Source organism: Cydia strobilella, chromosome 6, assembly GCF_947568885.1.
Source record: "Cydia strobilella chromosome 6, ilCydStro3.1, whole genome shotgun sequence".
NCBI lineage: Eukaryota > Metazoa > Arthropoda > Insecta > Lepidoptera > Tortricidae > Cydia > Cydia strobilella.
Genome location: NC_086046.1, coordinates 5,506,647 through 5,520,839, shown reverse-complemented (window position 1 = coordinate 5,520,839; position 14,193 = coordinate 5,506,647). Strand labels below are relative to the sequence as shown.

The window sequence follows — 14,193 nt, the reverse complement described above, 5'->3', positions numbered from 1 at the left end:
GTTTCAAAACGGTTAGAGCTAACTGCCCCAATCTAGAAGCTCTCACTTTGCTTTTCATGACAATGAGAAAAGCTAACCAAAACCAATTAATCTCACATAATCTAACTGAAGACTTAATGTGTCTGAAAAAACTTTGTTTCTGTGCATGTCCTGTCTCAGATGATTGTGTCAGACAAGTCATATCTGATAAAGCCTTAGAAGAATTGGAATTCTATGATTGTGATGAAGTGACTGGTGAATGTTTTAACACCATAAAAGCATCAAATTTAAAATCCCTTGTCTTCAGTAGCTGCCAAAGTTTGAAGTTTCAACGAGGGCTTTCATTCATCAACCAACTTAGTGAACTTAGTAAGCTGACAAAACTTGAATTGGATAATGTTCCTCGAGAAATATGCAGGGAAATTCAACTGGTACTGAATAAGATGCCTAATTTGGAGTACTTAAAAGTGTCGAGTGGTCGGGGTGGAAATGAGCCTTATTTACTATCTTCAGAGCCTCTCTCACAACTCACATGTTTAAAGCATCTAACTACAGACTTGAAAGTTACCGATGATGTTGTGGAAGCCGTAACACGGTCCTGCAAGGAATTGCTAATTCTAGACTTTGGTAACTGTGAAGTTCTAAGTTCACAAGCCATTGAAGCGATTTGCCGCAACTGTGGGACACATATCATTGAGCTTCGGCTTCATGACTTTTCCCACCTAGGAGATGATGATGTTGTGGCTCTCATTCGTGGTTGTCCTGAGCTCACATTGCTAACCTTGGGTTGTACATACCAGCTAACGCCAGCGCTGCCACCACGTGCTGCGGCCGCGCGGCAACAGGTGCGCCCAGGGTGCCGTCTGCGCCTTGACGTAATTGATACTAATTTGTGTGACCCATATTACTTGGAGTCTGTCGAGGACGAATTATTGCGCGGATACCAGGTTCCGCAAGGGCAGTGGAAAATAAACAGTCACTGTTCGCATATCAATTTGTTTTATTGTCTTGAATACACAAATATACTTGTAAAATAGGGAGCCACGTCCGATCATCAGCGTAGTCGATACCAAAGAGAATAGATAAATTCATAGTGACATATACAGAAAGGAGGTTAGGTGTGATACACACATGCGTAGGTATTATAAGGGTGCTAATACAATATTTCTAACACTTCCCCTCATACTTATAAGACCAATGCATAAACACAACATGAGCACACAGAACATTATACAAAACAAGAATAAGTTATCAATGTGTATTGGCACATCCCTGATAAAAGGCTTGAACTCAATATAATATCAATTATATCAGTTTACATTTACAATAATGCTTGCCTTAAGTAGAGACTAACTCTATCCATATACACATTCGTATAATAACATGCTTTCACACGACACAAACATGGACAAAGTGAAGAGACAGTGCATGCTATTTTTACGATTGCACATGTACATTTGTAAGCAAAATAAACTATTATATAATGACCTTACTTTCACACATGCAAACATACCTAATTATCTAACTTTATGTTCATGCTCTGAATGAATTTAGAATGTTTACATAGACTCAGCGGTTTGGTAAGTACATCGGCTATCATTTCTTCGGTTGGTAAGTATTTTACTGTTAACACATTATTATGTACCAAGTCCTTTATGTGGTGATACCGTACATCTATGTGCTTAGTACGCTTATGTGAATATTCTTTACAAAGTAAAAGCTTGTGCGCGCTCTGATTGTCATTAAACACAGTGATGTAAGGTTTCACATGTAAAATTTCAAACAAAATATTCTTGATGAAACATAGGTCTTTACATACATCATTAATTGAAATGAATTCACTTTCTGTAGAACTAAGTGCAACACACCGCTGTTTGCGTGATTCCCAATGTATACAGTTCGAGCCTAACTTTATTACAAAACCAGTATAAGAACGTCTATCTACATCATTAGCCCAGTCGGCATCAGCATATGCGGTTAAATTCAATTCTCTACTCTTTATAAAATATAAGGAATAGTTAATTGTTCCCGCTAGATATCTCAAAATCCGTTTCGCTGCAAGCCAATGACTTTTATTAAACTTTGAATTATACTGACTCAAATGGCTACAAGCATATGCTATGTCTGGCCTGGTACAAACAGCTAAGTACATCAAGGAACCAATAAGTTCTCTATAATTATAGGTTTCATCACATAAGTTTTCTCCATCAGTTTCAAATTTACATCCTACAGACATAGGTGTAGAAACAGGTTTACAATTTTCCATATTAAACCGCTTAAGTACTTTCATAATATAGTCACTTTGATCCAACTTCAATACATCTCCCTCCCTTACGACATTGATGCCTAGACAACTCTTTAAGTTTCCTAAGTTTTTACAATGAAACTTACTTTGTAGTATATTAAAAAGATTATTTTTACAAGAGTCGTTATTAGAGAAAATGTAAAAGTCGTCTACATAAAGTGCAACTATTACTAAGCTATTTTTATCTTTACTTATATAGATACAAGGTTCATGTCTACTTTGAATAAACCCATTTTCACACAGTATTCTATTTACTTTGTTATTCCAAATTCTACTAGCTTGTTTAAGACCATAGATACCTTTTTGCAACAAACAAACTTTATTTTTATGGTTATGATTAAAGCCTGGTGGAAGTTCCATATAAATGGTTTCCTCAAGGTCTCCATTGAGAAAAGCTGTGGTCACATCAATGTGATCTATGCTTAAATTATACTCACAAGCTAAAGCAAACAATATTCTCATTGTACTATGTCTTACAACTGGTGAAAATGTGTCTTTATAGTCCACACCAGGGACTTGTGTATAACCCATGGCAACAAGGCGCGCTTTAAATTTATCAAAATTACCCGATGCATCTGTTTTAATTTTATATACCCATTTTGACTTTATTACATTAATGTTATGTGGCCTATCAACTAATCTCCAAACTTTATTAGCTATGAGAGAGTCATACTCACACTTCATTGCGGTAGACCATTCTGCACCAAGGGGACCAGTGACAGCATCCTTATACGATAGGGGTACATCTAGATTGCAGACAGACGCAGCGTTGTGCGCTACCATGGAGTAGTCTGACGTATAATCAGCATACCTTTTGGGTTTTTGTGACCTTGTAGTACGTACGGGACGTGAGGAATGTACAGCCGGCGCATCAGCTGGGGGCAGGGCTTCCCCTGAACGTGACGGTCGCGGCGACAGCACTATAGACTCGCTCGACGAGTCACCTGAGCCCGAAGTAGAGCAGCCTGGCTCCTCATTCTCGCTTCCGGTACAGAATTCCTCTGAATCTGAAAACGCCATGGAAGAATCATCAGTTTTTTGATTACACATATGTTCTTCACTTCTTGAGTTACAGATGGGAATTTGCTCATTTTGAATAGACATTGAATCCTCATCAGTTTGACTAGAAACTAAATTTTCATTACTATCACTAGGGATTTCAATTACATTATCCTGACTAGGAATTAAATTATCATTATTTTCAATATTATTATGACTAGATTTAGCATTATCATTATAAGTAAATTCAAATTCATAAAATATATTCTCATTGTCAGATTGGTTAAAACTTAGTTTATCTAAGTTGTTGTAAAATGTATCTTCTAAAAACACAACATTTCGAGACAAAATTACTTTCTTAGGGTTCAGTGGGTCCAAAAGCCTAAAACCTTTTGTTGTTTCACTGTAACCAACAAAAATATAAGGTTTGCTTCTAGGATCAAGTTTGCGACGATTTTCTTTAGGTATTAAGGAATAGGCAATACAGCCAAAGACGTGAAGATGCCTGAGGTCTGGTGTAGTACCTGTCCAGAGCTCTTCAGGAGTACGTCCCGACAATGCACTTGTTGGACTCCTATTCTTTAAGTATGCGGCAGTCATAACTGCTTCACCCCAAAAACGCTTGCTGAGACCAGCTTCATATAGCATACATCTAGCTTTGTCAAGAAGAGTCCTATTCAGTCTCTCAGCAACACCACACTGCTGATGGCAATAAGGTACACTCTTCTGATGAACAATACCCTCTTTTCTAAGAAAATCAGCAAAACTTTTGTTACAATATTCAGACCCAAAATCTGTCCGAAGTGTTTTAATTGGCAATCCTAATTGTTTTTCTACCAAATTCTTATAAGTAATAAAATGTTCAATTACCTCGGATTTATGACGCATGAGGAAGATGTGTGACTTCCTGGTGTAGTCGTCAGTCATGGTTACCATGAACCTCGCACCGCCAATGCTGTCTTCTTGAAACGGACCTGCTACATCACTATGCACAAGTTGCAAAGGTTTGTTTGCACGTGTAGCCTCGCCCACGGGATACGGCAAGGAAACTTGCTTCCCAAGCAGACAGGTCTCACACTTTACACCAGAAGTTTCCTGAAATTTGATGCCGGTTGCAGGATCATCCCTTAAAGTACACATGCTTTTAAAGCTAAGGTGACCTAAACGGGAATGTAGAAGTTGAACTGGCAGAGAAGAAACAGCTACATTAGCACTCTGTGTATTTTGCCTATTATGCAAGAACATGGAAGAGTGCACTTCTTGCGAAGTTCCTTTCTCTTGACTACACCCAACCCATTCATATAAACCATTCCTATTAAATGCTGAGGTAATAGGGTTGCCATGAATTTTACAACTATTATATATATTACATTTATCTTTGGTAAAAACTACAGTATAGCCTATATCACACAATTTACTCACAGATAACAAATTAGCGGTCAAGTTAGGGACATATAATACCTTATTAAGTTTATCGATGACACCACCCACTAGTAGTTCCCCGACACCTTCAGCTGATATAGAGTCATCATTGGCCAGAGTCACTTTACTTCCTTCGCCCGGCAACTCCTTGTAGTCCTTCAGGATTGTCTTGTCATTGCAAAGATGATTGGAGCAACCAGAGTCCAGGTAAAAGGTTGACTTCTTAGCAAAGAATGCTTTCGATGACTCGGTAGCTAGAAGTGACCGATTCTTCACCTTGTCTTTCCTATATTTGAAGCATTTGCTTTTTACGTGGCCTCCTTTTCCGCAGTAGTGACAAATAACTTGCTTTTGTTGTCTCGGTGTTGCACTGACGGAATGATTTCTTGCCTTGGAAAACATAGCGGCTTCATCCACATAGGAAGATCCTTCCTTTTTCCGCGATTCTTCTTGGAGAAGGCGAGATCTCACCATGTCAGCGGTGAGGTTGTTGTCGGCAATATTCGCAGTCTCGAGGTTGCTTACCAGGGCGTCGTATTCATCTGGCAGTCCGCTAAGAAGTAGTTCCACCACTTCTTTGTCTTCAATATTTTTATCAATGTCCGCTAGTTGATGCACGAGCGACATCACCGCTTCCAGGTAACGGGACATGCAATTAAATTGCTTATATTCTATACGATGCAACTGCCGCAAGAGCAGCACGCGCCTGTACAGACCTTTATTCTCAAATACCGATTTGAGGTTATCCCATGCTTCCTTTGAAGTAGTAGCCTGTCGAATGTGTTGTAGGCACGCGGTCGACACGCTGAGACCGATGCGAGCCAATGCTCGTTTGACGTGCGACGGGTCCACGTCTGTCCCTTCCACAGTCTCCCACAAGCCGTCGAGGGTCAGCAGCATCCTGATCTGGTACTTCCACGTCTGGTAGTTTTCAGAGCCTCGCAGCTTTTCAATTGATTGGCTGGAGTAGCTTGGAGAATGATTCAACTCGGCGGCCATGATAAATGCGCTTACCGGCGATCCGAAGTAGAACCCACGTGGAGACGGCGTGACAGTGAACAGCGAGTGTAAATCGTGACTGTGCCCAGAACCTATTGCGCGGATACCAGGTTCCGCAAGGGCAGTGGAAAATAAACAGTCACTGTTCGCATATCAATTTGTTTTATTGTCTTGAATACACAAATATACTTGTAAAATAGGGAGCCACGTCCGATCATCAGCGTAGTCGATACCAAAGAGAATAGATAAATTCATAGTGACATATACAGAAAGGAGGTTAGGTGTGATACACACATGCGTAGGTATTATAAGGGTGCTAATACAATATTTCTAACACGAATATGGAGATTTTCTGGAGGCATATGAAGACCTAATTTTACACCATAATTGAGGATTGTTCACACATAATTATGATTTTATGATAGTAATGACATTTTTTAAGAAATTAACTAAAATTATGACAAATAAATGTTTGTATAGAAGTTACCAGTCTTTATTATTTACTTGTTGGCGGTTTTTAAATAAATTAAATACTCATGACAATGCTATTTATCGTCAGAAAATGGATAGGAACACGAACACCCATTCTTCTCCAGTATGGACCGGGACCACACTAAATTAGTGAAATCTTGAGGAACGAAAATATAGTCTAGGGGTTTTCTGTGGTCTAGGGTGATTTACAAATCAAATAATTTCTCATCACGTCGTTTTATCATGTATTCACGAACGTAGTTTAATTTTAATGATATGCAACATAGAGAGGCATGCTGCATTCAAAGAGTAAAGTAAAAACCGGCCAAGTGCGAGTCGGACTCGCGCACCGAGGGTTCCGTACTTTTTAGTATTTGTTGTTATAGCGGCAACAGAAATACATCATCTGTGAAAATTTCAACTGTCTAGCTATCACGGTTCATGAGATACAGCCTGGTGACAGACGGACAGCGAAGTCTTAGTAATAGGGTCCCGTTTTTACCGTGTGGGTACGGAACACTAAAAAGTAATATCTTTCTCGCTCTTACTTATGGGTGCGTCGCACAATGACCTTGGTGCGGTGCGAGGGTGTGTTACGCTTTAAGTGTGACTACTATGACATGCACCTGTAGCCCGCTCCAGACTACGCGGCGCGAAGCCGCGAACGCGAGTGTGGAGTCAATTTTGGATGATTAGCGAACTAGACTCCACACTCGCGTTCGCGGCTTCGCGCCGCGATTCGCGCACGAGTGTGAAGGGGCTCAATAATAATGAGTCATGCAAACTATCAAAAGGGCCCTCCACACTCATGCGCGAATCACGGCGTGAAGCCGCGAACGCGAGTGGAACGGCTTCGTGCCGCGATTCGCCCACAAGTGTGGATGTGGAGCGGGCTAAACATCAAACATTTATTCAGCAAATGGGCCACAGGGCAACCACAGGGGCACTTTTACATGTCAAATTTTTACAAGCAAAAAAAAAACAAGCCCCACAAGAAATATTGTTTAATCAAATGGGTTACATGGGTCAACACAGGGTTACTTATAGTCATTTTGGTTGTTGGTTGTTAAGTTCACTATTTAGCAGAATATCTTTATACAACAACAGGCACATTGCAGTGAACCCCGCACTAGGCATGGCCTGTATCGCAGGGTTCAAGGTCATTACAGTTATATTACAATATTACATAATTATATTAAACATAAAGATAAAAGAAAAAGAGGAGTGTGAAGTGTGAACTTGTATGTGTGTAAGCTTGTTGTGAGGAATAGAGATGGGTAGCTCAGGGGATATAGATATAAAGGATATATATCTTTCTCTTTTTATGAATCACTCTTCTTGTCTTTACGAATCCGAATATATATACAGTATATCCCAATATATCCGTACACTCGCACCGTCGCACCCGCGGCAAGGATTTACTAAAGTGAATAGATAGATAAGATAAGCGATGTCTATTGTCTCTTTGTCTCGGCCGCGCGCCGACGCCGTCGGTCAACCGAAGTAAATTGCAATGATGTGATGAGTCAAATTCAGTTCTATTGCTTAAAGTTTTAAAGCTTAGTTGTTTGGACCTAGCAAGATTATTTTCGTTGTTATTATACACTAGCTGCGTTTTGTTCCTACAAAGTTAGAATTGAACTATGGATATGCAAACTAATTTAGGTCATATTTTGGTAAGTTTAAGGATTTACACAAAACGTATTTGCGATTTCCAAAATTTTGCAAATCGTTCGCTTTGCTTTGACCTCGTTCGTTTCGACGGGACTTTAGGTATTTAATAAAATGTAAACAAACCGCAATAAGGTATTTTATTACGCAAAAATATTAAAATTCAATAACGTCAATATATTTTTAAATGCAAGGTCAAGGTTATAGATAGCGCAATTCACGACGCGCAGATTTGTCAAACCTAAAGTAATAGCATGAGCATGACAATACGAACCAAAGCAAGCGCCTTCGTGAATGAATCGATCTATATCCATCATGATACAATCATCCAAGACATCCAATATACAAAATGAAAGAAACAATCTCGCCACGGTATAATAACTACTCTAGTGTCCTCTCTCTCACTCATAACAGTCATAACATGACGTAAAGTGAGCAAGTGCCGATACAGTTGCGAGCGGGAGCAGTGATGCATACGGATATAAAGATATAAAAGAGTGATATATATCCCAGTGAGAGAAAGATATATATCACTCTTTTCTTTTTACTGACACATTTCGCCCATCTCTAGTGAGGAAGGAGTGAGATGTGTGTGTTTGTGTGAAATCTTAGAATGTTACATAGGTAGGTATTTTCGTTGGTGGCGGTCAAGTTGGTCCCCGCCTGCAATACTTACCATCAACATTTATAAATTATAATTATTCAGTTAGTATTTAGAATAAGTTGTTATTTATTTATTTATCGATTACATACACATTTCATAGTGCATTTTTTATATTGTTTAAACGGTATTCCATAGCTTGGTTGGCATTTGATTAAACAATATTTCTTGTGGGGCTTGTTTTCCTCTTTTTAGTGTGCAGTCGGGTTTTTTGTATTTTTATAATAATTATTTTTTTATTTATAACTTTTTAGTTGAAAAAAAAAAAGAACAAGTTATTACTTTATAGTTCGCTTCGGACGAGCAAGTATCGAAAAAAATCACTTAGAAAAGTCGACCGTCAACGACGTGTGCCCTCATGTCATGCGTGAGCGTGTGCCCGCGTTCGGGTTGTAGACGAGAATATCCCCCTCCGTACCGTACCGCACCGCGCGCCACACGCCCTTCTTTGCCCGCTACCAGACCGCTACGCGAGAGGTGCGCGGGAGTTGCAGAACAAGTTATTTGCTCATTGCTTGCTGACGCGTGGGTGGCTTGCGTTTACGAAGAATTAACATGTACCTGTAGGAATTTCAGGATAAAATGTATCCTATGATACTGCCGTGCTCAAGATGAATACCTCATATATCAAATTATTTCAAAGTGAATGTAAAGCAATTATTATCTCTGTATCTGGAGGACTTTCGGGATAAAATGTATCCTATGACACTCCCGTGATCGAGACGAATCTAACAATACCTCATACATCAAAATCCATCAAGCCGTTTAGGCTACAGGAGGCCACAAAGAAACAGACTTACATACATACATACATACACTTGAAAAACATTACCCTCCTCCTTTGGTAGTCGGGTAAAAATAACAAAAATTACAGAAATCTATTACAAATATGGAATCAATGTATTAAATATTAGATATTTTGTTAGAGATGTATCCAGTCTCTAAATGTCGAATTACACGAAAAAAATAGAATAAAAAATATACAAACAACTGAACAGACAAGTACAAAAATTGTTTAGTTAGCAGATCTGCGAAATCGACTCCACACTCGCGTTCGCGGCTTCGCGCACTACTCGCACTAGTGTGGGCTTAAGGGCTCTCCACACTCGTGCGCGAATTACGGCTTCGCGCCGCGTAGTCTGGAGCGAAATTTAGAAGTCTCTAGGTGTCACAGATAAAATATATGTAATACAAAAACGATCCTTAAATGTCCTCCACACTCGTGCGCGGATTGCGGTGCAAAGCCGCGAATGCGAGTGTGGCGTCGATTTCGCAGGTCTACGAACTCGACTGTTCGCGGTTGGTTCGCGGCATCGCGCACGAGTGTGAACAGAGCTTTAGTGATGTAAAGGGTCTACCAAAGAGGATATAATAAGATAGAGCGAATTGTGTAACTACAGTAAATTCACTGCCATCTATCGACATACTTTAAAACTAAAAATGAAGATTTATAAAAATACGTTAAAATGTATTTAAATATGGATAAATGATTTTTTTATTTGCATTTATTATTTTTATATGATTTTGACCCATGTTCTTTAACGGATATTCGTTAAAATTATTAAATAACGCCCTCTATACGAGAGTAGGCCAAAGCTAGTGGCGCCATCTGATCGAGAATCAAATTTTCGTGATTTTCGAGGCACGTTTTTTCTTTAGACTGTATCCATCTATTACGGAGTTATATCTATCTTTGGGTCTACAAAGATGACAAAGGGGGTATGGGATTCTCTATATACTAATACTACTCTTTGGGGTAATTATTAAATACAGATAATTTAAAGGGCCCTCCACACTCATGCGCGAATCACGGCGCGAAGCCGCGATTCGCGCATGAGTGTGGAGGGCCTTAACATCGTATCGCACCTACTCAAAATAAAAAACATTTATATATCTGTTGTGGTACGCACTGTGTCTTGCACAGAATAGACTTGAGTGAGTGAGTTGCGCGTTTTTTAAAAACGCCTGTGCATTTGGGTGTTTACGAAGCGGACGACGGACAGATAGTAATGAAATTAAAAATAAAATTGATGTGTGTACTATGACGTGATGTGACCGAATCGAATGTTTTGATCTTTATAAAAACTTGTACAAAAGTAACGACTATTCATTATAATCATTATTATTCTGTGTTATTTAGCTTTAAGTGAAAAAGTGTTTACAGTGACATAAACTGAATTGTTGATCGATTGTGTGATAATAGTTTATTCTGTTGACCTAATTAGTTTTTTGAAAATGGGTGATAAAGAAGATTATTTGACGACGTACCGTGTGTTTTTTGAAAACTTTGCGGCGACAGTGAATCCTGAGGACCAGCTCCCCGTGAATATCGCGGGCTATACCATCACGGAAAGCGAGCTGCCGGGCGAAGTATTGTACTGGACCACTCAGTATTTATCAGAGAAGTAAGTACTCATTCCACCATCTCTGATCATTGATGATGATAAAAACATTAAAAGTAACTATTAGGTTAATAGACACACCACATACACACAAAAACATATGTGTCCTAGGAGTTTCTTGTAAGAAAATGAAATTGTTTATAAATTTCAACATATAAAATAATATTTAGAAACAGCTGTAGTTCCTACATTGATATTTTTACTTAGAGTATGCTGTGTCATTGTGATACAATTGAAAACTACCTTCACTAAACAAAAAAAAACTGGACAAGTGCGAGTCGCTCTCGCCCACAGAGGGTTCCGTACTTTTTAGTATTTGTTGTTATAGCGGCAACAGAAATACATCATCTGAGAAAATTTCATTGTCTAGCTATCACGGTTCATGAGATACAGCCTGGTGACAGACAGACGGTTAGCTGGATATTAGTAATAGGGTCCAGTTATTACCCTTTGGGTACGGAACCCTAGCAAGCCCCAGCATCAGAATTGTTAAGGATTTTTTATTTAACCTTATATTGTATTTATTTTTTAACATACCTTTTATCACCAACTATATACATATATGTATTGCTTTTGTACCAACTATCTATACAGTGTCGGGGCTAGTTTCATATATTTTTCATTAATTTTTGGTTAAAAAAATGTTCAAACTCATGTTATGTTGTTTTACGATTGAATTTTTTTAAAGTTGTGGATTACTGTATGACACAACAAATACAATACATTTGTGAATGATGAACTCGGGGTCATTCACCTTGAAAAAGACTAAAGGGCTTGCTTGCTTTCCTTGTTGTAACAGGTGCATTCCTAATATTTCTTACACAAACAAGTGGCACAAACTAAACATTAAAACAATGGCTTTGGCAAACAATTTTTTTATTTGTGTCTTTAAAGCAATATATGTTATGTATAACTCCCACGAGCCCTAAACATATTGAAACAAATTTTAAACAAGTCCTAGTCATCTTGTCAATCTTCATAATCAATCAAAACATGTCAGGGAAATTTGATAAAAACTAGTTCTATGACTTCATGTATTTTAAGTTATAAATTAGGTAGAATAATAAGAAAATAATAAATATTTAGGGACAACCTTACACAGATCATCCTAGCCCCAAACTATAAGCAAAGCTTGTTCTATTGGCACTAGCCGACAATATATACACATATAGATAAATATATAGGCAACATCCATAACTCAGGAACAAATATTTGTAATACACACACATAAATAAAAGCCCTTACCGGGATTCAAACCTGGGATCCCAGCTTCATAGGCAGAGTCACTATCAACTATAGGAGGCTGTTAACATTAATAATATCATGAGACTATCTAACAAACATAATTAATTTAATTAATTAATAAATTAACAATTAAATCTATGAATACAAATAATTACATGAGGTAACTATTAGTCGACCCCATTCGTTATCATGAGACTGTTTTTATTATTTATATAATGAAGTCTTGCACTTTTGACCCATTACTTCTGACATAAATTTGATAATAAAGTAAGAAGTTTTTGATTTTCATAAAACAGATCAACATCTAAAGTTGGCGGCAAACAAGCATATTGCCTGAGCTGCCTCATGGCAAGGTTAAATACTCTGTTGTGTCAATCCTTTATAAATTTGTACAATTTGATTTTTATAAATCCCTTACTGTATATTGTAGTACCTCGAATATTGTCAGGTAGGATTCCACAACTATATTGGATCTATTTATTTACTACTAAAACTATAATCCATCAAAGAATATTTTGCTAGAGCTTTAGATTAATATTAATATCTGACATTGATGCGAATATGAATTGACTGACATATAATATACATATAATCTAATAGTATTATTATTTTGACCATATATATATATTTTTTTTTTTTTTTTGTAATGTATTTCCTTTGAGATTGTGTAATTAATTTCGACATTACTGGTAGAGTAATGTGTCTTATAAGTGTATTTGCATGCATTATATACTATGTTTTATGTGCAAATAAATGATTGATTGATTGATTGATTGATTGATTATAGGTATGTAATATAATATGTAATAAATGATAATATATACGTATAGGCCGAAAAGGAGATGGCGGGACGACTTGGACGCATTTTATCCGGATTGGCGGGAAACTACAAACGACAGGGTTGAGTGGAGGAAGCGAGGGGAGGCCTTTGCCCAGCAGCGGGACACTAAACTAGGCTAGAGAAAAAAAAACATTTACGTATATGATATGCTATCTCAAAATCTGTCAATGCATTTAGGAAAATTAACAAACGCAATGATGATGTTGGTACAGTAAAAACCAAATAGAAAGTGACAGTTAAACTACCAAATACTTTATTATCATAGAAATACGGATGTGTACGGATACGGAATTTTGTCACTGGCCGACGGCCACTGGCCGTCACTATCTATTTGATGCAGACTAGTATTGTCAGGAATAATCAGTGACCATGACTAAAATTCCTCTAATTATTCCATAAAACCAGTACAGGTGATTTATGCGCATAATAAAGCACTTGTCTAATTTGACAGTGCGTTGCTCTCGGGAATTGCGTAATGGCTTGTGGCGGGACAATGTTGTTATGTTGCTCATCCAGACAAGAGTGACCAGATTTAGCTTGAAAATTTCCAGGAAGTATTATTTGTAATGAACTTAAATTTAATCTAATCGGTGCGCCTAAAGGCGGTATTCCACCGGTGTGCGGCACTGTGCGGCACAAGCATATAAAATGCTTGTGCCGCACAGTGCCGCACACCGGTGAAATCCAGCCTTTACACATTATAAAACATGAATGCTAGACGCATTCAGACTTTAGACGAGGTAGAGCGAGATAAATGCGTAAAATCGTTCAGACTTTAGACTAAAGTTTAAACTAAACGAACCCCGAAATTCTAAGACAATCCCCGCTTTTCCAGCCGTGTGGCGACTCTAGTACCGACCGGCGATCGCAATCTCGATCCAACTCGGATGACGTATTGTCCGCTTTGTTATAGGAAAAAACTACTCTATAATTACATACCTATCTACCAGAGCAGAGGACAATAGTAGTACACGAACTAGTGCGATGATGGTGAATCATTCACGCACCCTACACCTACCTACGTTTATAAATGTGTTTTCCCGTTCACAAACCAGAAGTCGTGTTTCATTATATAAAAAAAACCCGTCGGGTATACTGTTATTTACCTACTACTAATGTCCCGACCCGATGACAAGTTTCAAAATTACGAAACATGCAAGGTATCGGAAGATTCTCAAAAATTCTAGTGACTTTTCCG

At 38.2% G+C, this 14,193-nt stretch overlaps 1 protein-coding gene across 1 annotated transcript in view; it reads left to right on the top strand.

Annotated features, from left to right (window-relative positions):
* The first annotated feature begins 10,493 nt into the window (after positions 1-10,493).
* The window catches only part of LOC134742320 (uncharacterized), a 111,090-nt gene continuing 107,390 nt past the window's right edge, over positions 10,494-14,193 (top strand). The window contains exon 1 of the mRNA XM_063675370.1: positions 10,494-10,912. Within this exon, the coding sequence (XP_063531440.1) occupies positions 10,743-10,912 (170 nt within the window). The 5' untranslated portion in view covers positions 10,494-10,742. The remainder of the gene's footprint in view (positions 10,913-14,193) is intronic.